The sequence below is a fragment of the Ranitomeya imitator genome, chromosome 10 (genome assembly GCF_032444005.1).
Source record: "Ranitomeya imitator isolate aRanImi1 chromosome 10, aRanImi1.pri, whole genome shotgun sequence".
Classification (NCBI taxonomy): domain Eukaryota; kingdom Metazoa; phylum Chordata; class Amphibia; order Anura; family Dendrobatidae; genus Ranitomeya; species Ranitomeya imitator.
This window is the reverse complement of record NC_091291.1, coordinates 101,220,646-101,248,613: the sequence shown is the minus strand read 5'-3', so window position 1 is coordinate 101,248,613 and position 27,968 is coordinate 101,220,646. Positions and strand designations below refer to the sequence as shown.

General features: G+C 42.7%; 1 protein-coding gene across 1 annotated transcript; it reads left to right on the top strand.

Moving 5' to 3' along the window:
* Nucleotides 1–10: 10 nt before the first annotated feature.
* On the top strand, nucleotides 11–26,816 carry TAS1R1 (taste 1 receptor member 1). The gene is made up of 6 exons (XM_069741888.1): nucleotides 11–143; nucleotides 10,482–10,785; nucleotides 14,444–15,184; nucleotides 17,358–17,567; nucleotides 19,759–19,879; nucleotides 24,411–26,816. The coding sequence occupies exons 2-6, from the start codon at nucleotides 10,522–10,524 to the stop codon at nucleotides 25,343–25,345; spliced, it is 2,271 nt and encodes a 756-aa protein (XP_069597989.1). The 5' UTR covers nucleotides 11–143; nucleotides 10,482–10,521; the 3' UTR covers nucleotides 25,346–26,816.
* The last annotated feature ends 1,152 nt before the right edge of the window (nucleotides 26,817–27,968 follow it).

The following is a 27,968-nucleotide window of genomic DNA, read 5'->3' as shown; positions in this document are numbered from 1 at the left end:
TATTTAAAATGAGACAAGGCACAGCGACGATAACTCAGGGCGATTGAGTTTTTGGCCCTTACCCTTTGACGTCTCTAGGCTCCGCCTACCAGTGAGGAGGAGGGACTGCAGTGCGCAGCAGCGACCTCTACTGCGTGCTGGCGGTAAGTGCCGGAGCTCTTCTAAAAGAACAAGGACCTTTTTTTTTGGGGGGGGGGGGGTTACTCAATTTCGTTTTGTAACAATATTTAGCCCTTAACCCCTTCACTCCTGGGCCATTTTTTTTCCTTAGTTTTTTGTGTTTTGAAATTGCAAGAAAAGTGCAATCCCACACCTGTTTTTTTTCTTTCTTTTACCGTGTTCACGAAATGGTAAAGCTTACCTGCCAGTATGATTCTCCAGGTCATTACGAGTTCATAGACACCAAGCATGGCTAGGTTTTATTTTATTTAAGAGGTGAAAAAAAATCCAAAGTTTCTTAAAATGTAGCAGTATAAGGCCGGTATCATCATTCGTCCTGATATTTCCAGCACCAGACATTTATTTCATTGATTTTGATCCTTGCACATTCTTATAAAGCAAATCTTAATTACATACACTGTATACATCAAATTATTGGGACATGCGTCTTAAAGGCGCTTACTGCTACTTTTATTTTGATGAACATTATTACAAAAGTGACAGAAAACTTTTCTAAAGCGTAAAACCATCTATATACAACTTCTGCAGTCTCTCCTGACTCTTTATTGATGATGGATAATAGATTGAGTCTCTGAGATCCTTAAAGGGGATGTCCAGACTTCAGTCACTCACTTGTGAATCCTTACATGGCGCAGTGTGCATGCTGTCAGGATTCTCCAGCACTGGGAGCAGCGGTCACTTCACCAGAAGAGTTAGATTTATGTACAAGCTGTCATTTGTCAACTAGACGTGCATGGCCTCACTCTATGGGCTCACACTCACGAGAAAAACGGACGAGTGCAATCCGATAAAAAATCGGATTGCACTCGGACCAATGTTATTCAATGGGTGACATCTCCTTCCTTTCCGAGCTCTGCCATGCGCCCAAACAGTGGTTCCCCCCCACATATGAGGTATCAGCGTACTCAGGACAAATTGTACAACAACTTTTGTGGTCCAATTTCTCCTGTTACCCTTGAGAAAATACAAAAACTGGGGGCTAAAAAATCATTTTTGTGATAAAAGAATTTTTATTTTCACGGTTCTGCGTTATAAACTGTAGTGAAACACTAAGGGGTTGAAAGTTCTCACAACACATCTAAATAAGTTCCTTGGGGGGTCTACTTTCCAAAATGGTGTCACTTGTGGGGGGTTTCAATGTTTAGGCACATCAGGGGCTCTCCAAACGCAACATGCCGTCCTATCTCAATTCCAGTCAATTTTGCATTGAAAAGTCAAACGGCGCTCCTAACCTTCCGAGCTCTGCCATGTGCCCAAACAGTGATTTACCCCCACATATGGGGTATCAGCGTACTCAGGACAAATTGCACAACAACTTTTGGGGTCCAATTTCTCCTGTTACCTTTGGGAAAATAAAAAATTTGGGGCGAAAAAATCATTTTTGTGAAAAAATATGATTTTTAATTTTTTTCGCTTCTACATTATAAACTTCTGTGAAGCACTTGGGGTTCAAAGTGCTCACCACACATCTAGATAAGTTCCTTAGGGAGTCTACTTTCCAAAATGGTGTCATTTGTGTGGGGATTTCCACTGTTTAGGCACATCAGGGGCTCTTCAAACGAGACATGGTGTCCTATCTCAATTCCAGTCAATTTTGCAATGGAAAGTTAAACGGCGCTCCTTCCCTTCCGAGCTCTGCCATGCGCCCAAACAGTGGTTTACCCCCACATATGGGGTACCAGCGTACTCAGGACAAATTGTATAACAACTTTTGGGGTCCAATTTCTCCTGTTACCCTTGGTAAAATAAAACAAATTGGATCTGAAATAATTTTTTTGTGAAAAAACGTTAAATGTTAATTTTTTTTAAACATTCTAAAAATTCCTGTGAAGCACCTGAAGGGTTAATAAACTGAATGTGGTTATGAGCACGTTGAGGGGTGCAGTTTTTAGAATGGTGTCACTTTTGGGTATTTTCTATCATATAGACCTGTCAAAGTGACTTTAAATGTGATTTCCCCCCAAAAAATGGTGTTGTAAAAATGAGAAATCGCTGGTCAACTTTTAACCCTTATAACTTCCTACCAAAAAAAAATATTTTGGTTCCAAAATTGTGCTGATGTAAAGTATAGACATGTGGGAAATGTTACTTATTAAGTATTTTGTGTGACCTATCTCTGTGATTTAAGGACATAAAAATTCAAAGTTGGAAAATTGCGAAATTTTCAAAATTTTCACCAAATTTCCGTTTTTTTTCACAAATAAATGCAAGTAATATTGAGGAAATTTTACCACTATCATAAAGTACAATATGTTATGAGAAAACAATGTCAGAATCACCAGTATTCAAGTATTCATGGAAGCGTTTTTCAGAGTTATAACCTCATAAAGGGACAGTGGTCAGAATTGTAAACATTTGCCCGGTCATTAACATGCAAACCACCCTTGGGGGTTAAGAGGTTAAATGGAAGAAGTTTGGGACCACCAGAAGTCTTCCTAGATCTGGACAACCAGCGAAGCTGAGCAATTGTGTGAGAAGAGCCTTGGTGAGAGAGGAAAAGAAGAACCCCAAGATCACTGTGGCTGAGCTCCAGAGATGCAGTAGGGAAATGGGAGAAAGTTCCACAAAGTCAACTATCACTGCAGCCCTACACCAGTCAGGCCTTTATGGCAGAGTGGCCAGACGGAAGCCTCTCCTCAATGAAAGACATGAAAGCCCGCATAGAGTTTGCTAAAAAAAACACATGACAGAATCCCAGACTATGAGAAATAAGATTCTCTGGTCTGATGAGACAATGATAGACCTTTTTTACGATAATTCTAAGCGATATGTGTGGAGAAAACCAGGCACTGCTAATCAGCTGCCCGTTACAATCCCAACAGTGAAACATGGTGGTGGCAGCATCATGCTATGGGGGTGTTTTTCAGCTGCAGGGACAGGACGACTGGTTGTCATTGAAGGAAACATGAATGTGGCCAAGTACAGAGATGTCCTGGATGAAAACCTCTGCTCTGGACCTCAGACTTGGCCGAAGGTTCACCTTCCAACAAGACAATGACTCTAAGCACACAGCTAAAATAACAAAGGAGTGGCTTCAGAACAACTCTGTGACCGTTCTTGACTGGTCCAGCCAGAGCCCTGAACTAAACCCAGTAAGCAGTTAAACTGTAAAGCAGTTAAACTGTAAGTTTAACCCAGTAAGCAGTTAAACTAAACTGTAAGCAGTTAACTTACAGGGTTACAGTCTGTTTAGAAAGGATCGTAAAAATCGGAGAGGAGGAGGGGTTTGTCTCTATGTAAAGTCTTGTCTAAAGTCCACTTTAAGGGAGGATATTAGCGAAGGAAATGAGGATGTCGAGTCCATATGGGTCGAAATTCATGGAGGGAAAAATGGTAACAACCATGGAAAGTCTACTTCTAAAGCAGATAGATGAAGCTGCAACCCATAATGAGGTCCTGGTTATGGGGGACTTTAACTACCCGGATATTAACTGGGAAACAGAAACCTGTGAAACCCATAAAGGCAACAGGTTTCTGCTAATAACCAAGAAAAATTATCTTTCACAATTGGTGCAGAATCCAACCAGAGGAGCAGCACTTTTAGACCTAATACTATCTAATAGACCTGACAGAATAGCAAATCTGCAGGTGGTCGGGCATCTAGGAAATAGCGACCACAATATTGTACAGTTTCACCTGTCTTTCACTAGGGGACTTGTCAGGGAGTCACAAAAACACTGAACTTTAGGAAGGCAAAGTTTGACCAGCTTAGAGATGCCCTTAATCTGGTAGACTGGGACAATATCCTCAGAAATAAGAATACAGATAATAAATGGGAAATGTTTAAGAACATCCTAAATAGGCAGTGTAAGCGGTTTATACCTTGTGGGAATAAAAGGACTAGAAATAGGAAAAACCCAATGTGGCTAAACAAAGAGGTAAGACAGGCAATTAACAGTAAAAAGAAAGCATTTGCACTACTAAAGCAGGATGGCACCATTGAAGCTCTAAAAAACTATAGGGAGAAAAATACTTTATCTAAAAAACTAATTAAAGCTGCCAAAAAGGAAACAGAGAAGCACATTGCTAAGGAGAGTAAAACTAATCCCAAACTGTTCTTCAACTATATCAATAGTAAAAGAATAAAAACTGAAAATGTAGGCCCCTTAAAAAATAGTGAGGAAAGAATGGTTGTAGATGACGAGGAAAAAGCTAACATATTAAACACCTTCTTCTCCACGGTATTCACGGTGGAAAATGAAATGCTAGGTGAAATCCCAAGAAACAATGAAAACCCTATATTAAGGGTCACCAATCTAACCCAAGAAGAGGTGCGAAACCGGCTAAATAAGATTAAAATAGATAAATCTCCGGGTCCGGATGGCATACACCCACGAGTACTAAGAGAACTAAGTAATGTAATAGATAAACCATTATTTCTTATTTTTAGTGACTCTATAGCGACAGGGTCTGTTCCGCAGAACTGGCGCATAGCAAATGTGGTGCCAATATTCAAAAAAGGCTCTAAAAGTGAACCTGGAAATTATAGGCCAGTAAGTCTAACCTCTATTGTTGGTAAAATATTTGAAGGGTTTCTGAGGGATGTTATTCTGGATTATCTCAATGAGAATAACTGTTTAACTCCATATCAGCATGGGTTTATGAGAAATCGCTCCTGTCAAACCAATCTAATCAGTTTTTATGAAGAGGTAAGCTATAGGCTGGACCACGGTGAGTCATTGGACGTGGTATATCTCGATTTTTCCAAAGCGTTTGATACCGTGCCGCACAAGAGGTTGGTACACAAAATGAGAATGCTTGGTCTGGGGGAAAATGTGTGTAAATGGGTTAGTAACTGGCTTAGTGATAGAAAGCAGAGGGTGGTTATAAATGGTATAGTCTCTAACTGGGTCGCTGTGACCAGTGGGGTACCGCAGGGGTCAGTATTGGGACCTGTTCTCTTCAACATATTCATTAATGATCTGGTAGAAGGTTTACACAGTAAAATATCGATATTTGCAGATGATACAAAACTATGTAAAGCAGTTAATACAAGAGAAGATAGTATTCTGCTACAGATGGATCTGGATAAGTTGGAAACTTGGGCTGAAAGGTGGCAGATGAGGTTTAACAATGATAAATGTAAGGTTATACACATGGGAAGAAGGAATCAATATCACCATTACACACTGAATGGGAAACCACTGGGTAAATCTGACAGGGAGAAGGACTTGGGGATCCTAGTTAATGATAAACTTACCTGGAGCAGCCAGTGCCAGGCAGCAGCTGCCAAGGCAAACAGGATCATGGGGTGCATTAAAAGAGGTCTGGATACACATGATGAGAGCATTATACTGCCTCTGTACAAATCCCTAGTTAGACCGCACATGGAGTACTGTGTCCAGTTTTGGGCACCGGTGCTCAGGAAGGATATAATGGAACTAGAGAGAGTACAAAGGAGGGCAACAAAATTAATAAAAGGGATGGGAGAACTACAATACCCAGAAAGATTAGCGAAATTAGGATTATTTAGTCTAGAAAAAAGACGACTGAGGGGCGATCTAATAACCATGTATAAGTATATAAGGGGACAATACAAATATCTCGCTGAGGATCTGTTTATACCAAGGAAGGTGACGGGCACAAGGGGGCATTCTTTGCGTCTGGAGGAGAGAAGGTTTTTCCACCAACATAGAAGAGGATTCTTTACTGTTAGGGCAGTGAGAATCTGGAATTGCTTGCCTGAGGAGGTGGTGATGGCGAACTCAGTCGAGGGGTTCAAGAGAGGCCTGGATGTCTTCCTGGAGCAGAACAATATTGTATCATACAATTAGGTTCTGTAGAAGGACGTAGATCTGGTGATTTATTATGATGGAATATAGGCTGAACTGGATGGACAAATGTCTTTTTTCGGCCTTACTAACTATGTTACTATGTTACTATGTAAACCCAATTGAGCATCTCTGGAGAGACCTGAAAATGGCTGTCCTCCAAAGTCCACCATCCAACCTGACTGAACTGGAGAAGATCTGCAAGGAAGAATGGCAGAGGATCCCCAAATCCAGGTGTGAAAAACTTGTGGCATCATTCCCAAGACTCATGGCTGTACTAGCTCAAAAGGTGCTTCTACTCAATACTGAGCAAAGGGTCTGAATACTTATAACCATGTGATATTTCAGTTTTTCTTTTTTAATAAATTTGCAAAAATTACATTTCTGACTTTTTTAAGTTAAGATGGTGTGCAAAGTGTACATTAATGAGGAAAAATTAACTTTTTTGAATTAACCAAATGGCTGCAATGAAACAAAGAGGGAAAATTTAAAGGGGTATGAAAACTTTACGTACCCACAGTGTATATATGTGTATATATATATATATATATATATATATATATATATATAGCCCCGAGGGGTAAATGTTTTTCAGCCCATGTACTTATTGCTTGCGCATTACCAGTCTAGGATACCCACTTCTTAATAATTGGAAAAAAATGTTTTCTGAAGCCCTCCATTACATCTCTTCAAAGGGCGATTGGAGTGCCTCCTTCTTCTAATTTTTGGCATCCCTTGCACTTATTGCATGCGCTTTACCAGCGTAGAAGTTCCACTCCTTAGTAATAGGAAACAATGCTTTTCTGTGGATCCACCTTCTAGTCGAGGGGAAAACATTTTTTAAACCAAAAGAGCTGTTTGGTTCTATTAGTATATGATCCAGTGCCTTGTTGTGGGCTGTCACATGGTCGTCACGTAGGGAGTTCTCACACTGCATACAGAATTTCACAGCCAGGACAGGAGCCTTTGTACAGTAAGTACAGAAGATCCTAGTATCCTCCATATCAGGCTGAGTAGATGCAAAACATTCCACTATATTCCCCAGCAGGGTTGATGAAATAACAGCCCTTGATGCTGCTACATTAAATTAATCACTTTTTCAGGGCTAATTCAAATAGATTCTATTTTGTAATAATAGTACCACCATTACCTGCAATTTGTGTAGGGTAAGGTGTGGCAGTAGGTATAGCGTATGACAGGCATCTAGTCAGAGATTTTTGCCTTAGAAATTGAAATCCTTGCTGACGTTTTTCCATGCACTCATTGACCGCTTCATGTTTTTTTACGGTTATCTGTGCTCAATAATTCATCAAAGCTGGATGTTACTTGCGTTACTCCACAGTTTCTTGTTGCCGCATAAAAGAAAAAAAGTTCAGGGCCGATTCAAATCCCTTCTATATTCTACAATAATTTCGCTATTATCTGCAATTCGTCAATGGTGAGGTGTGGCAGGAGGTATAGCGTATGACAGGCGTATGATCTAGTCAGGGATTATTGCCTTATAAATTGTAAGCCTTGCTGCTGTTTTTTTCCATGCAGTCATTGAACGATTCATGTTTTTTATGGTTTTCTGTACTCAGAAATTCATCAAAGCAAGAAAAATTAAATGATTTACTGTTTAATTTCTCCATAGAATCTGTATGTAAGAGGGAGTTGTGGGAGACTTTACACTTCTGTAGCTGGAATTACCATTTCTAAACTATCCAGTGCTTTTTCCATCTATTTCTGAGGGGTTCTTTAAGTATTGTCCTACTGGAAGATCCATGACCTACTATGAAGCAATCCCAGCTTTCTGAACCTGTGTACTACATTGCAACCCAAAATCCTTTGGGAATCTTCACATTTCAAGGCACCCAGGGCCACAGGCAGCAAAACAACTCCAAAAATTTTTTGAACCTCCACCATATTTGACTGTAACTACTTTGTTCTCTTATTTGTAGACTTCCATTTACACTAAACAGTAGAATGATGTGCTTCACCAAAAAACTTTATATTAGTCTCAACTATCCACAAGACACCTGATGACCCTCTAAAAATAGAAAGGGCCCCCTGATGTCCCTCAACAAATAGTGATGGCCCTGCAAAAAAAAAAAAAAAAAGTATTCAATGTGTCTGATCATGTCTGAATCATCACATGGTCAGATAAGGAATTAAAATGATAAAATTACAAGCATGAGATGCTGAGCTTGCTGATTGACTGCAGCAGGGGTGTAACTAGGCTGGGCAGGTGCTGCTTGAAGGGGGCACCCTATTGTGGCGACCTGATGGGTATCTCAACTGTATTCTGTTTGGATGAATGCTTTTCTCATTTGCTGGTACGTATTTACACTTTTAAGATTTTGATCCCTTTGGAGCTTCTGCAATCATTCAGTGCGCTCAGATTTGGATACGATCAGCTCTACACTTAAAGTTTCCTCTTTCATAATCCTATGGATGATACAACAGCTTTAAGTCCAAGTCCACTCATATACAAATCAGCGCGTATGCAGATCCTGTGGGAGAGCATCCATCATATGTATGTACACAGCAGCCATTACCCCTGGGAAGCAAATACTCTATTAACAGGCGTCAAGTTCATTATTTCCCAAACTAGAGCGCTCCTGCCTTGTCTTGTCCCCCATCCGAGGTCCTGGGAACATTATGCTTATCACATCTCTAACATCGGGTTATGTCTTCATATTAATTCTTCATTTCTACTCCGCTCTGAGCTGTAAGGAAACCAAGTATAAGACTGAATTTAGTGTTCCCGGAGATTACATCGTAGGAGGATTATTCACTTATCATAAAGCCGATGTATCGGTATCCATCACACCCATGATCGACAATTGCGATAGGTAAGATGGGCAGGAGGGGAGTGGGGCAAATATTTATTTTAAATTACTGCAAATATTTAGAAAAATATTTAGAATTCAGACTTTTCTATCTACTGGCTAGCACGGTCCAAAAATATATATCTTTCCTGTATGTAAATATTTATTTTTTTATTATTTGCACAGATCTAAGATTTCTAACAGCCGAAGGGTTTTTGCTTCTGCATTCAGTCTAGATACATATTTGTGAGCTCCACATAAACATTTGGATTACCCTGATACAATGTTGGAAACGATCATAGAACACTGTATCCTGCTGATGTGCACTGATCAGTCTGGATATCTAATAGTGCAGCAAATCCTCAGCTGTAGAATGTATCAGATCTCTTACATTCCCAATGATTTTAGCAAAGAGATTTTATTACGGTATTCCCATGTGCCCAAAATGGATTATTATCCATACCATCATCCGTGTGTCTTTTTTTTTTTTTTTTACATCCGTGTGGCACGGGCATTCAACATCAACAGTTTAAAATATACACAATCAGATAGTTTCCTATGTTAATAATGACACTGTATCCATAAAAAATGATACATTATGGATGATCCATATGGGACTTGACTTTTTTGGGGACATAAAAACCTACAAGAAACAAAATGAGCAAAAACCCTACTGTAACTAAATAAGTGAAAAGCAAAAGTGCATTTAAATAACAGAGTTTAGTTTTTTTTTATCAAAAACAGCAATAAAGCCATCCTCCACGACAAGGTGACTCTGATCGGGACGGTCCTACGCTGTCTAATATTAAAAACCTTACCATGTGTCAGAGTTGACCTCAGTGTTTGAATAAGGGCAGGCAAAAGGATTGTGTCCCAACATCAGTCTGGGGAAGCCTTTAAATGTAACTTCCAGCTCAGGAAAGGGAGGCCACACCTGGCTTGCACAGAATGCAAAAATACAAAGAAAAACTTGTCCATCCCCAGCCAGTTCGCCATGTCCGCCTCTTTTAATGTATTTTTTTGGGGGGACATGTATAGATGAGCTATAACTGTAGAGAAAAAGACATTGACTGCCCTTCCCAATATTCATATTTTGATCTAATGCCCCTAGCCAAAATTTTACAAACTGAACGTGAGGTTCTTAGTACGGACTGCGCTAACGCAATGTCCCAAAAGGGATCGCGTTAGCCGATCCCGCTGGCGCAGATCCCCGATCTGCGGTAGCGAGGAACGGACCGCGAATGCTGCAAGCAGCGTTTGTGGTCCATCACTCAAATGACGGCACACCGCTAGCGCATGCCCAATGTGGGCGTGCGCTAGCGATGCGTTCGCCATTACAATCAATGGCGGCGTTAACGGACTACGTTACACCGCGTTATGCCGCGGTGTAACGTAGTCCGTTACACGCAGTCACATAACGCAATGTGACCCTAGCCTAACATTCTGATCGGATTGTATAAAGCCCACTGCCACGTCACGGCGAACTTCTCAGGGGTCCGTAGCCTGAAAGGTGCAGCATTGTGTGCAGCCCACCATCACAGGGACAGTGCACCAGCAGGGTGTGCGACCTGGTCCCCATGACTTTCAGTTATATACTGTCCCTACTCTACATTGTATTTAGGAACCAGGAAGCCCAGGATGAACGGTGCTATAGGAAAGAAATTAACGCTGTTGTGCAATGTAAAATGGGACCGTTTTATCGTCGTTTTTGTTCTTCCAGGACCACATTCGACTCCCAAGGTTATCATTTGCTGCAAGCAATGAGATTCGCCATTGAAGAAATCAATAACTCCAGTCTGCTTCTCCCCAACGTCACACTGGGGTACGAGCTGTATGACACCTGCTCAGATTCTGCCAACATGTACGGGACGCTGAAGATCCTCTCCAAGTGTGCCGCACCTTATATAAAGATGGAAAACAACTTTACTGACTACAAAATGAAAGCCATTGCCTTAGTGGGGCCCTCCAGCAGTAGTTTTGCGTTTGATACAGCGAGTATATTAGGAAAATTTCTTGTTCCGCAGGTGAGTCTTCTGGGGCTACAATCAGAATCAAAGGGGACGTTTAATGAAATCTGTTACACCATAAAAGTGGCCTAAAAGCTTTGAAAAGTCTCAAAATTATGAGACTTTAAGTATTTCCATGCCACATTGGATCAGCTCCATCAAAATGGATGGAACTAGGGAGGATCCAGCACGGGGCATGGCCATGTCAAATTCATCAAATGTGCTGATGTTTTCTATACCAGAAATCCTACTCCAGTCGCAGACTAGAGTAGCATCTCTGGGGAATGTCACTAACTAAAGGTTTCAAATTCATTAAGTGGCAAGCGCCTTGTAATTAATTTGGCACCTTGTACCCTTTCAAGACTAGTGTAGAGTGAGCCTGCGCTATTCCAGTCTTGACAAATGGGCTCCAAAGTGTTTGCTAACAGCTGCCAATAGGAGGCGCACAATGCATACAGATTTTATAGCCTCCTAAACCAGCTGTAGAACTCCATGTGCAGTTAGACCCTACCTAGTGGCTGCAGCAGGGAAACAAAATTTGATAATTGCGAAAAAGTAAGGGCTAATTGAATGGAGCAGTGGTGCAATTCCATTGTACAACAGGTGTGTGGGTGCTGCATGAAGAAAGACTGTGAAAATAGTGTAATAAAGGATGAAACTCAGGATCAGTACAGGATAGGTAATGCAATGTATGTACATAGTGACTGCACCAGCAGAATAGTGAGTGCAGCTCTAGGGTATAATACAGAATGTAACTCAGGATCAGTACAGGATCAGTAATGTAATGTATGTACATAGTGACTGCACCAGCAGAATAGTGAGTGCAGCTCTAGGGTATAATACAGGATGTAACTCAGGATCAGTACAGGATCAGTAATGCAATGTATGTACATAGTGACTGCACCAGCAGAATAGTGAGTGCAGCTCTGGGGTATAATACAGGATGTAACTCAGGATCAGTAATGTAATGTATGTACACAGTGACTCCACCAGCAGAATAGTGAGTGCAGCTCTGTGGTATAATACAGGATGTAACTCAGGATCAGTACAGGATCAGTAATGTAATGTATGTACACAGTGACTGCACCAGCAGAATAGTGAGTGCAGCTCTAGGGTATAATACAGGATGTAACTCAGGATCAGTACAGGATCAGTAATGTAATGTATGTACACAGTGACTGCACCAGCAGAATAGTGAGTGCAGCTCTGGGGTATAATACAGGATGTAACTCAGGATCAGTGCAGGATCAGTAATGTAATGTATGTACACAGTGACTGTACCAGCAGAATAGTGAGTGCAGCTCTAGGGTATAATACAGGATGTAACTCAGGATCAGTACAGGATCAGTAATGTAATGTATGTACACAGTGACTGCACCAGCAGAATAGTGAGTGCAGCTCTAGGGTATAATACAGGATGTAACTCAGGATCAGTACAGGATCAGTAATGTAATGTATGTACACAGTGACTGCACCAGCAGAATAGTGAGTGCAGCTCTGGGGTATAATACAGGATGTAACTCAGGATCAGTGCAGGATCAGTAATATAATGTATGTACACAGTGACTGTACCAGCAGAATAGTGAGTGCAGCTCTAGGGTATAATACAGGATGTAACTCAGGATCAGTACAGGATCAGTAATGTAATGTATGTACACAGTGACTGCACCAGCAGAATAGTGAGTGCAGCTCTGGAGTATAATACAGGATGTAACTCAGGATCAGTAATGTAATGTATGTACACAGTGACTGCACCAGCTGAATAGTGAGTGCAGCTCTGGGGTATAATACAGGATGTAACTCAGGATCAGTAAAGAAGCCACCGGAGACTAGACGGAGGTGGACATGACTTGGGGATGGGTGGACTGAGAACTCCTGCAGCCTTTGTTTGTATTGCGGTGTAGATTTTAAACAAGAGAGTTGTTGCTTTAAGAGGAAGTTTAGATGTTTGTGCCTGGTGTTTTACTGTGAGGAGGGTAGGGCTTACATAGGGGAGGCAACTCTGGCTCTCCCTCTTTCTCTCACAGGATGGACAGGAGGAAACATTACCCGCCCTCCCGCCCTGTTTATAATCTCTGCCCTTAAACTTTTTAATTATTGATTGTATAATGATAAATGCTTTATTGTATTTTTGAATTTGTCATTGTATATCTTGTACCAGGTTCAATTGTATATTGGCTATAAAGAGTTATTATTTGCGGTAATCTTCTAAGCCCAAGGGAAGGGCAATCCTTCAGCCATGGTTCCCCGGAGGTTTCCTCCACAGGGGGTTTTTCCTCTCCTGAGCGCTGTAGGATGACTCTTTGTGAGTCGGGGGTTTGCCAAGTTTAGTCCCATTAATGCTTTTGCAGGGACTTCTAGTTTTTAAGTTTACAAAAATGATTTAATTATTAAGAAAAAAAAATTGTCAAATGAGACTTGGAATTTATAACCCGTCACGGATTTGCGGTTTAGGAGTCAGGTGGAAGTTGCAGACAAGTTAAGGTGGACTCATTTTATCTAATAGAGGATGTAAAATCTCATGGTGGTGAGCAGGCTCGGCTTTGGTGGCCAGCCTCAAGGACGTTGTAATGGTAACATCAATCAGGGGCGGGCACAGTGGTTAAGCACAGGAGTGATGATAATAGGGTCATTGGTGCCCTGAAAGTTTACTGGCTCTGCTTGAATGGCAAGCCAGTGCGTGCCGCCCCTTTATAGCTGTCTGTCCTGGTGCTGTATGTCAGACAGCTGGGGATATCGCAGTACTAGTGAATCCCAATGTACTAGCACTCCACCTGACTCCTACTGTGATTATTTAATCCTGTGATTTGAATAAAAGCTGTGGCCATTTTGACAACCAAAATAATGTGTTTTGTGTATTTATTTTAGTACCTAGGTTTACAGTAATTATGGTGGTGTTAAGAAGGAGTGGGGGCCATCCCATATCCAAAAGTCATGTAATGTATGTACACAGTGACTGCACCAGCAGAATAGTGAGTGCAGCTCTGGAGTATAATACAGGATGTAACTCAGGATCAGTACAGGATCAGTAATGTAATGTATGTACAAAGTGACTGCACAAGCAGAATAGTGAGTGCAGCTCTGGGGTATAATACAGGGTGTAACTCAGGATCAGTAATGTAATGTATGTACAAAGTGACTGCACCAGCAGAATAGTGAGTGCAGCTCTGGAGTATAATACAGGATGTAACTCAGGATCAGTAATGTACTGTATGTACACAGTGACTGCACCAGCAGAATAGTGAGTGCAGCTCTGGAGTATAATACAGGATGTAACTCAGGATCAGTACAGGATCAGTAATGTAATGTATGTACACAGTGACTGCACCAGCAGAATAGTGAGTGCAGCTCTGGGGTATAATACAGGATGTAACTCAGGATCAGTAATGTAATGTATGTACAAAGTGACTGCATCAGCAGAATAGTGAGTGCAGCTCGGGGGTATAATACAGGATGTAACTCAGGATCAGTACAGGATCAGTAATGTAATGTATATACACAGTGACTGCACCAGCAGAATAGTGAGTGCAGCTCTGGGGTATAATACAGGAGGTAACTCAGGATCAGCACAGAGTGACACACCTTTCTATGTAGCTTTATTAGATATGTGTATTTATGCTTTATTAGGATAACATAATGCACATTTCACCCACCCTATTTAATGTATATTTTGCAGATAAGTTACTCGGCCTCCAATGAGTTGCTCAGCCGTAAGCAGATATACCCATCCTTCCTTCGTACTATCCCCAGCGACAAACTGCAAGTTGAAGTCATTTTGAACTTGCTGCTGAGATTCAGATGGACTTGGATAGCGATTGTGGGCAGTGACGACGTCTATGGCAGGCAGGGCGTACAAGACCTCTACTACCTAACAACAGACAGCGGCATCTGTGTAGCTTACCAAGGGTTAATCCCGTACAGCACAGACCGGACCAGTGTGCAGAAGATGGTGGCTAGCATAGTCCAGGCTCGGGTCCGGGTAACTGTGGTTTTCTCTCCCTATTTCAATGCCAGGATATTTTTTGAAGAAGTGGTCAATGCCAATGTGACTGATGTTGTCTGGATCGGCAGTGAGGGCTGGTCCGTGGACTCACAGATTGCTGGGCTGGCAAATATCAATACCATTGGCTCCGTCCTGGGGGTCTCAGTGGGTCAGATCAATTTCCCAAAGCTTATAGACTTTGAGATTGCGTACGTTAAATCAATCAAAGCAACAAACTCAAGTCTTTACGGCTGCAACCAAATCTGCCGGGACTGTCAGTCGTTCACCCTGCAGAACATGTCCATCCCCAGCGAGTTCACCATGTCCGCTGCTTTTAATGTGTATTCTGCTGTCTACGCCATAGCCCACGCCTTGGATGAATTACTGGATTGTAAATCTGGACAATGCAGAAATGACACTGTTTATCCTTGGCAGGTAAGTGTCTGTTCACACTTGTCTCACTACTGGGGCCTCCGGCAAAGATGAGATGGCACTGAAGTTCTGTTTTGACAGACACGGCGCCACCCTCGCTCACAGGCCATTTCTGATATTGTAGCTGAGTCCAGATCTCTTCCGTTCAGGGGAAACAGAGTAACAATGCGAGTACTAATTGGACAATCCCGCCCAAACTTTATCCATTTTTTAAAAATCTTGGACCGGCATAAAATTTTGAAAAGTTGAACAATGTTTGTACAACTTTGAGCTGCACAAAAAGTTTGTGAAATGGGACCTCAGTGTTTAAGATGGAAAACTCCGTACTGACAATGGATATATAGCAACACCCAGTCATCAATTTTATTATACATTCCCAGTAAGAGTAGTAGAGAGAATTCATATACCTTTACATGCAAACTAACTCTTCAGAGAAGAAGAGGACTAGAACTTTGGCTACACCTACTGGAGGTAGCAATCCTAAGGGTATGTGCACACCTAGAATGATCCTCTGCGGATTTTTCCGCAGTGGATTTGATAAATCCGCAGTGCAAAACTGCTGCGTTTTTTCCTGCGGATTTATCGCGGTTTCTATTGCGGATTCCGCTGCGGTTTTACATCTGCAGTTTTCTATTGGAGCAGATCTAAAACCGCTGCGGATTCCGCACAAAGAATTGACATGCTGCGGAAAATAAAACACTGCGTTTCCGCACATTTTTTTCCGCAGCATGTGCACTGCGAATTTCGTTTCCCATAGGTTTACATTGTACTGTAAACTCATGGGAAACTCCGCAACTTGTGCACATACCCTAAAAGGCAATATTGACCACTTAACAAGCCTTGCATCTTAAGATAAAAGACAAACCACAATCTCTATTTGTAGGCACGTGTTTCAGGGTGTTGCCCCTCCTCAGTGCAAATCAAGAGATCTGATTTGGCTGTATGAGAGGCCTCTGACTGGGGTCTAAGGGATAATGTATTTTCTTGTGGGGCGTTAAATGCTTGTCATGCTATTGTAAGGATAGACCGTGTAATGCTCCACTTGGAAATTAAATATGCTTTATCACAGTGGAAGACTGAGGAGGGGCAAACACCCTTAAACAGTTGTCTGAAAATAGAGTATCTGGTTTGACTTTTGTTCTAAGTCATGTGGCAAGGATCAAGCTTGACTTTTAGGACTGTTACTTCTAGCAGGTGGCACTAAAGTGATAGTTCTCTTCCTCTGTAGAGGGAATTTGAATATTTAATTTCCCAGAAGAGCATTGCATGGCCTGTAAGTCTCCTTACACGGGCATGTCAGGCATGTTACTCTTCACAAGGAGAAACATTACCCCTTATATCCTTAAAGGGACACTGTCACCTGAATTTGGAGGGAACAATCTTCAGCCATGGAGGCGGGGTTTTGGGGTTTTTGATTCACCCTTTCCTTACCCGCTGGCTGCATGCTGGCTGCAATATTGGATTGAAGTTCATTCTCTGTCCTCCGTAGTACATGCCTGCACAAGGTGCAATCTTGCCTTGCGCAGGTGTGTACTATGGAGGACAGAGAATGAACTTCAATCCAATATTGCAGCCAGCATGCAGCCAGCGGGTAAGGAAAGGGTGAATCAAAAACCCCAAAACCCCGCCTCCATGGCTGAAGATTGTTCCCTCCAAATTCAGGTGACAGTGTCCCTTTAAAATGACACCTGGAAAGGGATTTTCGTACTGAGACATCCTCTTACAGGGGTTGTCTGCTCGCCTATTTTTTTTAAAGAAATCTTTCAGAGTAATGAAAAAGGCTAAAAAAGTAATACTATACTGACTCTAAACTCTGGTGCTTCGTGGGTCCTGTATTGGTCTTTGTACTTTTTGCTCTGTCTGGACGGACATGTGACTGCTGCAGATACTTACTGGTCCCAACAGCAATGAACACGTGACCACTATAGTCCATCATTGTATCCAAGGGTCATATGTCTGTCTGGATGGAACAGGAACTATAGAAAATTTACCAGGACAAATTTTATTTTTTTTATGCCATTTCATTTTTGTTTTTAAATTAAGTGGCCAGACAATCACTTTAATACATAAAAAGCTACATTTTCATCTTGCGCAGATTACAGTAGTGACGTCGTGTGCTGCAGCCAGTAGACGCTGCACCTGCCTGCACTAATTGCTTTTGTTTCTATTCCACCAGCTCCTAGAATATGTGAAGACGGTGAATTTCACTCTCTACAATCAGTCCATCTATTTTGACAGTAATGGGGACCCAGCCACTGGCTATGATATCGTAATGTGGTCTTGGAACACCGTTATCCCGACCTTCAGAGTCATTGGTTCATACAGTAAAATTGCAGGAAGACTCGAGCTGACAGAGGAGCCTCAATGGCACACCAAGGATAACTCTGTAAGTCAGTCTCTGTGCTGGAGAGCCCAGGGCTTGTACCGGCAAAATCATGGTATAGCAGCTCCAATCTTACATGAGATCTTAAGTAGAGGGTGTCAACGACACAACGTGGAATCACACGCCTCTCCCGGTTGGTACCAATTTGTCAGAGAACAACACTCCGCTGCCTCCAATCGTCAAGAGAAGTACGTAATTGACTGACGAGTGATGCATAAGGCCGTCGCTATTTCCACTACTAGGCCGATAATTGGGGAACTAACAGTGAGCGTAGATTATTCACACATCCAATGCAAATGCATGGAATACATATACGGTATATGTCCCAGTACAGTCACTGCCAAACTCCACAATAACAAAAGGAACTAGCTGCCACCACCAATTATTTATACAGGCTGATTGGATACCAGTCACAGAGAGTGGATTGCTCCAGGGGTGCGGTTTATAGAACAAGAGGAACAGAGCTATTACATTTTTTATATATTTAATCCAAAAAGTAGGCAGTGTTTATAAAAATATACAAAGATGTTACAAAATGGACAAAACAATACGGTATAAACAATCACATACAATAACAAGAATAAAGAGAAGAAATTTACTAAATCTGATGTCACAGGGTTGACTTCGGGATTTATGAAGGGGAGCTCATTTTTGGGGTGTAACAGGCAGAACTGCAGCCCACTGTGTCTACCTGGACTGACGTTGATCATAGTTTGATATTTGCTTTTATTATCACGCCTACATACCTCCCCTCCTGTTACTCATAGCAGGGCTGGTCAGGCATGGGGCTATTCTTTTAGACAATTTGAGATCCCCAACTTCTATGATATTTTGCTCCTGGAGGTCCCAGGCGAGAGATATTACTGTCATGTTCATAAAGAATAAAAATGGCATACATATCGTCATCCATCTCCTCGATATTAAACAAAGCAGTTTAATATAGTTTACCCCCCAGTTCTGATCAAGTTGAGGCTAAAGGTACCTTCACACTGAACGATATCGCTAGCGATCCGTGACGTTGCAGCGTCCTGGCTAGCGATATCGTTCAGTTTGACACGCAGCAGCGATCAGGATCCTGCTGTGATGTCGTTGGTCGCTGCAGAAAGTCCAGAACTTTATTTTGTCGCTGGACTCCCTGCAGACATCGCTGAATCGGCGTGTGTGACGCCGATTCAGCGATGTCTTCACTGGTAACCAGGGTAAACATCGGGTTACTAAGCGCAGGGCCGCGCTTAGTAACCCGATGTTTACCCTGGTTACCAGCGTAAAAGTTAAAAAAAAACAAACACTACATACTTACCTTCCGCTCTCTGTCCCCGGCACTGTGCTTCTCTGCACTGGCTGTGAGCGCCGGCCAGCCGGAAAGCAGAGCGGTGACGTCACCGCTGTGCTTTCCGGCCGCTGTGCTCACAGTCAGTGCAGAGAAGCACAGCGCCGGGGACAGACAGCGGAAGGTAAGTATGTAGTGTTTGTTTTTTGGTAAGCAGGGTAAACATCGGGTTACTAAGCGCGGCCCTGCACTTAGTAACCCGATGTTTACTCTGGTTACCGGCATCGTTGGTCGCTGGATAGCTGTCTGTGTGACAGCTCTCCAGCGACCAAACAGCGACGCTGCAGCGATCGACATCGTTGTCGGTATCGCTGCAGCGTCGCTGAGTGCGAAGGTACCTTAAAGGTACCAACGATATCACAGCAGGATCCTGATCGCTGCTGCCTGTCAAACTGAACGATATCGCTAGCCAGGACGCTGCAACGTCACGGATCGCTAGCGATATCGTTCAGTGTGACGGTACCTTTAGGCCATAAGTCTGTCACCTTCCCATTCTTCTGCATCTGAGGATACAGATGATAGGTTATCTCTACCGGCCATAAATCTGTCGTATCCCCGAATTATCCTTTCATCCATGCCTGGTCTGCGAGCCATCCAATAATCCTCTTTAATTACCTATTCACATCAGGGGGTCCCCTTGCCCTGGGGTCATCTAGAGGTCATAGCCTTGCTTCAATGTTCATGATCAACTATAAAATGCCCACCTTTCACTCAGCATCATGGTGGTCTTTGTGTCCAGTGTTGTCTCTGAGAATCTGAGATATGAGACTACAAGGCATCTGCAGTTGGGGACGATGCTTGTTAACAAAGGCAGTATTTTATCATCATCTGTATTATATGGGCGCCTTTTGTTTTTCACTGCAGGTTCCTGAATCAATTTGTTCAAAGGAATGTGCAAAAGGAGAGCGACGGGTGCAGACCGGATCTCATTCTTGCTGTTTCGAATGTTTACCTTGCCCCAAAATGGCTTTTGTCAACAAAACGGGTAATATGCAGAGTTATGTGTAATGTATGGTTAGCTTTTAAATAACTTTGGGCTCTAGGAGGCCCAATATGGCACAGAGCTTCCAGCAAATCCTATATTCTCCATGTTTGTTACATTCTCCTCCTGTTCACATGGGGTTTGTCAGAGCATTCAAAATTTCTTCCAATGCAGAACCATCCACAAATGACATTTGTCTTCTTCATTAAAGGTAATCTGTCATCAGGTTTTTACTATGTAATCTGAGAGCTTCATGGTGTAGGGGCTGAGAGCCTGATTCCAGCAAGGTGTCACTCAATGGTCTGCATACTGTCATTTTGATACAATCACCATTTTATTTGCTGCAGATCTAGCAGTGCTCAGAATGATGAGCTGTATATAACCACACCCACGCTGTGCATAGGCAGAAAGCTGCTAATCATTAGTGTGGGTGGGATTATACAGAGCAGTTGACTAGGAAGCATGAGGCACCTAGTTCAGCAATGATAATCTCCTCCTGATAAAATGCTGATTTTATTGAAACAGGAACACACAGCCCAGTAAGTGACACATTACAGGAATCAAGGTCTCTGTCCCTACATCATGATGCTCTCAGATAACATAGCAAAACCTGTTACAGATTCCCTTTAAACATAGTCTGATTTGGACAAGGTTCCCCTCATTTAGTTATGAAATTCTAATTGCTCCTATCTGTCCACAATTTTCCTTGTAAGGATAGATCCTAGAAATGTTGTCAAACTTAAAGCACTTTTTACCATATTCCTTAGCAGCTCTCAAAGGCTTTTACTTATTATTATTTGCTTATATGGCATCATCATAGTCCTCGGCACTTTACAAACATTATCATCGCTGTCCCCATTGAGGCTCACAATCTAAATCCCGTATCATTATGTTTTTGGAGTGTGAAAGGAACCCGGAGAACTTGGAGGAAACCCACACAAATACAGGGAGAATATACAAACTCCTTGCAAATGTTGTCCTCGGTGGGATTTAAACCCAGGACCCCAGTGCTGCAATGCAACAGTGCCAACCACTGAGGCACCATATAGTGCTAACCACTGAGCTACCATACAGTGTTAACCACTGAGCCACCATACAGTGTTAACCACTGAGCCACCGTACAGTGTTAACCACTGAGCTACCATACAGTGTTAACCACTGAGCTACCATACAGTGTTAACCACTGAGCCACCGTACAGTGTTAACCACTGAGCTACCATACAGTGTTAACCACTGAGCCACCATACAGTGTTAACCACTGAGCCACCGTACAGTGTTAACCACTGAGCTACCATACAGTGTTAACCACTGAGCTACCATACAGTGCTAACCACTGAGCCACCATATAGTGCTAACCACTGAGCTACCATACAGTGTTAACCACTGAGCCACCATACAGTGTTAACCACTGAGCCACCGTACAGTGTTAACCACTGAGCTACCATACAGTGTTAACCACTGAGCTACCATACAGTGTTAACCACTGAGCCACCATACAGTGCTAACCACTGAGCCACCGTACAGTGTTAACCACTGAGCCACCGTACAGTGTTAACCACTGAGCTACCATACAGTGTTAACCACTGAGCAACCATACAGTGCTAACCACTGAGCCACCATACAGTGCTAACCACTGAGCCACCATACAGTGCTAACCACTGAGCCACCATACAGTGCTAACCACTGAGCCCCCATACAGTGCTAACCACTGAGCCACCATACAGTGTTAACCACTGAGCCACCATACAGTGCTAACCACTGAGCCACCATACAGTGCTAACCACTGAGCCACCATACAGTGCTAACCACTGAGCCCCCATACAGTGCTAACCACTGAGCCACCATACAGTGTTAACCACTGAGCCACCATACAGTGCTAACCACTGAGCCACCATACAGTGCTAACCACTGAGCTACCATACAGTGCTAACCACTGAGCCCCCATACAGTGCTAACCACTGAGCCACCATACAGTGTTAACCACTGAGCCACCATACAGTGTTAACCACTGAGCCACCATACAGTGCTAACCACTGAGCTACCATACAGTGCTAACCACTGAGCTACCATACAGTGCTAACCACTGAGCCACCGGGCTGCCCAAAGCTTGCTTCACAAGTTCAGCAGGGTCCTGACATGGACTCAACAACCTCATAAGCACATATAAGACTGTGGAGTTTGGGTCACTACAATCATGAATGGTCTGGACATGATGGTCAAAACTCAGACCTTGAATGTTGGACATGAGAAGCCGGCTTAAGATCTTGGGGTTCTTGCAGTGTTTTATTGAGTTTGTGCACAGACCTGTACTGTATCACTGCCCCATAAATTCAGCTGGGGACACCACATATACTTTTGCAACTTCAACTTTCTAACACAAGACCTTGTTGTAGGCTGGAGAACATGGATTTATTAGTCAGATTACTAAGGTAGCATTACGAAGATATTACTATTGGATATACAGTGGGGAAAAAAGTATTACGTCAGCCACCAATTGTGCAATTTCTCCCACCTAAAAAGATGAGAGAGGCCTGTAATTGACATCATAGGTAGACCACAACTACGAGAGTCAAAATGAGAAAACAAATCCAGGAAATCACCTGGCAAGATTTACTTTGCAAATTATGGTGGAAAATCAGTATTTGGTCATTAACAAAAGTTCATCTCAATATTTTGTTACATATCCTTTGTTGGCAATGACAGAGGTCAAACGTTTTCTGTAAGTCTTCACAAGGTTGGCACACACTGTTGTTGGTATGTTGGCCCATTCCTCCATGCAGATCTCCTCTAGAGCAGTGATGTTTTGGGCCTGTCACTGGGCAACACGAACTTTCAACTCCCTCCGAAGGTTTTCTATGGGGTTGAGATCTGGAGACTGGCTAGGCAAGTCCAGGACCTTCATATGCTTCTGACGAAGCCACTCCTTCATTGCCCTGGCTGTGTGCTTGGGATCATTATCATGCTGAAAGACCCATCAATGTTTCATCTTCAATGCCCTTACTGATGGAAGGAGGTTTGCACTCAGAATCTCACAATATATGGCCCCATTCATTCTTTTATGTACACGGATCAGTCATCCTGGTCCCTTTGCAGAGAAACAACTCCAAAGCATGATACTGCCACCCCCATGCTTTACAGTAGGTTTGGTGTTCTTTGGATGCAACTCAGCATTCTGTCTCCCTCAAACACGATGAGTTTTGTTTCTACCAAACAGTTCTACTTTGGTTTCATCAGACCATATTACATTCTCCCAATACTATTCTGGATAATCCAAATGCTCTCTAGAAAACTTTAGACGGGCCCGGACATGTACTGGCTTAAGCAGTAGGACAAGTCTGGCACTGCAGGATCTGAGTCCCTGGCGGCGTAGTGTGTTACTGATGGTAGCCTTTGTTACGGTGGTCCCAGCTCTATGCAGGTCATTCATTAGGTCCCGCCGTGTGGTTCTGGGATTTCTGCTCACTGTTCTTGTGAATATATTGACCCCACAGGGTGAGATCTTGCGTGGAGCCCCAGATCGAGGGAGATTATCAGTGGTCTTGTATGTCTTCCATTTTCTTATTATTGGTCCCACAGTTGATTTCATCACACCAAGCTGCTTGCCTATTGCAGATTCAGTCTTCCCAGCCGGGTGCAGGGCTACAATTTTGTTTCTGGTGTCCTTCAACAGCTCTTTGGTCTTCACCATTGTGGAGTTTGGAGTGTGACTGTTTGAGGTTGTGGACAGGTGCATTTTATACTGATAACAAGTTCAAACAGGTGCCATTACTACAGGTAATTAGTGGAGGACAGAGGAGCCTCTTAAAGAAGAAGTTACAGGTCTGTGAGAGCCAGAAATCTTGCATATTTTTAAGTGACCAAATACTTATTTTCCACCATAATTTGCAAAATAAATCTTGCCAAATCAGACAAGATGATTTTCTGGATTTGTTTTCTCATTTTGACTCTCGTAGTTGTGGTCTACCTATGATGTCAATTACAGGCCTCTCTCATCTTTTTAAGTGGGAGAACTTGCACAATCGGTGGCTGACTAAATACTTTTTTTCTCCACTGTACCATCCATACCAAGCCAGACCAGTCACCTCAACTTGATGTTTTCACTTACCTATATATTAAACATACTAGATACCCAGCAAATTCTCAGCAAAATCCTTAGCAAATCCATATGTAATTCTTGAAGATTTTGCCAAGGATTGGCAGCAAATTTTTCAGTGGATTTGCAGCAAAATCTGCAGTGAACATATTCACATTGATCATCAGAATCCCCTTTAACTTTCAGCTACAAATATGAGTGAAGTTGACAGATTGAATGGTTTAATGCTTGCCAGCCAGTAAGGTTACTGGTCACTCAAGCTGTCAAGCAGAATGGGCATGGTGGTCTGCCATCTGTCATGCCATACAGGAAGAAACATACGTCCTTTATACAGAAGTGCTCACTGTTACCCATAGATGCTGGACGTTCCGAGACCATGTGCACCCCACACACCCTGGTGTAGCATTTTCCCATGATTACTATCTCACTTATGTCTTCCAGATCTCTACACCTGCCAGCCATGTGGATCTCATCAGTGGTCACCCATGAAGAGTGAGGTCTGCTACAACAGAACCCTAGAATACCTTCCTTGGACCCATCCATTGTCCCTTGCCCTTCTCTCTATAGTTACTTTGTTGCTCCTATTAATTGCAGCAATCGCAGTTATATTCTTTATGAATCTCAATACCCCGGTGGTGAAGTCAGCAGGAGGGAAGATGTGTTTGCTGATGTTATGGTCCTTGGCATGCTCCTGTTGCACCCTGTATTGTTATTTCGGTAGGCCGGGAGTTGTCCCGTGTATGGTGAGACAACCCATCTTCTCTGTAAGCTTTACCATTTGCTTTTCTTGCATCGTGGTCCATTCATTCCAGATCATCTGCATCTTCAAAATAGCCACCTACATGCCTAAAGTGTACGACATGTGGGTGAAGAAGAATGGCTCGGACATCTTCATCGCGGTCAGCACCGCTGGTCAGGTCCTCATGTGTGTCATCTGGTTGTTGGTAAGGCCGCCTTTACCCATTGAAGATTATGCCACGTTCCCAGACCAGATCATCCTGAAGTGCTCCGAGACTGCTTCTTTGGGCTCCATTGCTCAGATTGCTTACATCGGGCTCTTGAGTATGCTGTGCTTCATCTTCTGCTACATGGGCAAAGATTTACCGGACAATTACAACGAGGCAAAATGTATCTCCTTCAGTTTATTGGTCTACTTTTTCTCCTGGATTGCCTTCTTCACCACCTATGTCATCTACCAGGGGAAATACATAGCGGCCGTCAACGTAACCGCTGTATTAGTCAGTGTGATGGGGATTCTTATTGGTTATTTCACTCCAAAGTGTTACGTCATTCTCTTTAGGCCAAAACTCAACACCACCGAGCATTTCCAATCTGCCATTCAGAACTACACCAAGAAACAGTCTGCTGCTGACTAGCAGGCCCTCCGTTATTGTACTCTTCTATATTCCTAGAGATGAGCAATTTCATTCGTGTTGCCCTGGTCAAGCGTTTGGTCCGGTCCTCCGTGGCAGCCAGTCTTCTCTTCTGCAATTGAACTTCTCGACCCGGCACCCTGGGCGCCTCTGTGGCTTTCTACATCCTGTGACTTCCAGTAGGGTCTAGTCATTAGGATGCCGAGAGTATTGGGCTAGGCGCCAAACCATGACAGCATACTGTAAATGCAATTTCTCATCTCTAAATCATACCTGTAGACACAGAGAACTAGTGGGACAGGAGGGCACATAAGGCATGCGCCCTGGGTCAGCCATTGCCGACCCTCTTCCATCCTGTCCATCACTTTATGGTTGTAGTTTGCACCTGGAGGTCACTATATGGGTAATTTATATGTGGCTCAATTCTGGGCCCTCCACTTGTACGAATAATAATGGGACCTTGTTGATCCTTAGTCCTCAGAATAGGTGGGATGGGGGTCATGCATTAGAGTTACTCTCTATTAAACTCTGCTGGTTCATAATGGTCCATTACTTCCATAGGGTCTAGTGGGGAGATGATTGCGCAGGATCATGTAAAGAATCACCCACAGACTCTAAAGCCTTAGCAACTCTCTGATTTGTAGAAAGTGGTTCAGATTCTTCATAATTATGGCACTCAGTCAGAAAACGATATTTGTTAGTATATTTACAAGAAGCAACTGACATAAATGCCTTGATAATGAAAATAAATCTCTTGAGACAGATGATGAAACTTGCTGTCTGCAGCTGCCACCAGGGGGAGCTCTGCGCATACAAAGGTATACAGCTACCATTAAACTGAATGAGAGCTGTAAACGTCTCTAAGGGCCTCCTAGTGGCAGCTGCAGGAATATGCAGTGGATCTATAAAAGCCGGAGTAGATCCCTTCTCATCCCTGGCCCCATAGCACTGCAGTGGTCTGACTATAAGGTACCCACCTGTATGGCAAGTTAGCATGTGTATGGACAGCCATCTGTCTTATGTGGATGCGATAAGAGGCCAGGTATAGTCCAAGTCCCAAAGGTAAAAAAAAAACAAATAATCCCAAAAATGTGGCACATTTTCACTCTCGCTACACCAAAAGTAGGAGAATGAGCTCCCAGTCAGCACATTCTTCAAATTCTAAACAATTATAATAGAAGAAATTGTGTTATTAAAATTGGGATTTTTATTTATTTATTGAGGATTTGAGTGAGTTTTAAAAACTTTTCTAAAAAATGCCATCCAATAATCTGTAACATCTGATGGTCTGAATCCCAGGATGCCATAATTCTGGATTAAATGAATGTTTCCATATTGTGACCGTCCATAGTTTTGATATGACTGTTCAATGTTTGCTATTTCTTGGGGTCATTTAGCCTTTTTTTCCATCCAGTATTATGTATAAAAATGCTGTAGGGTGTTTGCATCTGTTAATAAACAATCGTTTCTCATCTTTTTTTTCTAATTTTTAGAAATTACAAACTTATTTTGGATTACTGCATAATAAAATATCAACTAGAATTTGCCTTGTGAAAGGCTGTGATTGGTAAAAGGGTGATAACATGAGGAAAAGTTCCTGAAGTTTTATTTTTATGCACAGGAACTGGAACTCTTCATTAGAAAACAGGAGCTTCAATATTAAATATCGAAAAAGTTGTTAAGCAGCACGAAATGGGCCAAAATGATATTTTGTTACAATGAGGATATTCACTTCAAAGTGACACTGTATTTTTCATTATTAAAGGGGTTGTCCGATAAATCAAGATGATAGCATATAAATTAGTGGGGTTTCAACCCGCAAGGATCAGCAGAACGGGGCTCTGTTATTGCCATTAGAATGGAGCTGCAGTGCACATACTCGACCCTCGCTCCATGCATTCCCTATGGGGCTGCTGAGCACCACGCTCAACTCAAAGAATGAATGCAGCGACAGTCAGGCATTCCTTTTTTTTAATTTCCCTATTCTGCTGATCCCAGCAATCAGCCCCCACAATCACTCAGTTATCCCCAGAGAACCTGTTCAAGATCTTAGTAGAAGATAAGACGTGCACTCTCGCTACAGGTGGTGCAGACTGAACATGGAGGGGCAGGGGTGGATTAAGGGTAGCCAGGGCCCCGGGCTGTTCAGACACTGTGGGCCCCCCCCGGTCATGTGACGGGGGTCATGTGACGGGGGTCATGTGACGGGGGTCATGTGACGGGGGTCATGTGACGGGGGTCATGTGACGGGGGTCATGATATACCCGAACCAGATTATTCCAGAAAAATGGCCGGGCCCTACTCTACTGTAACCTATTAAATATTTGTTAGAATCTGCAATACAATTTAGGTATATTTTGACCAATAATATCACATACAAGGAACAAATACCACCGCACCGTGACCAGACCACAAATTACAACCACAGTGATCGAATAATATTACATACAAGGATCAAATACCACCGCGCCATGACCAGACCACAAATTACAACCACAGTGATCGAATAATATCACATACAAGGGACAAATACCACAACACCATTTCCAGACCACATATTACCACCACATAGTGACTGAATACTACAATACTGATCAGTAAAAAACAACAACACAATACTATCACC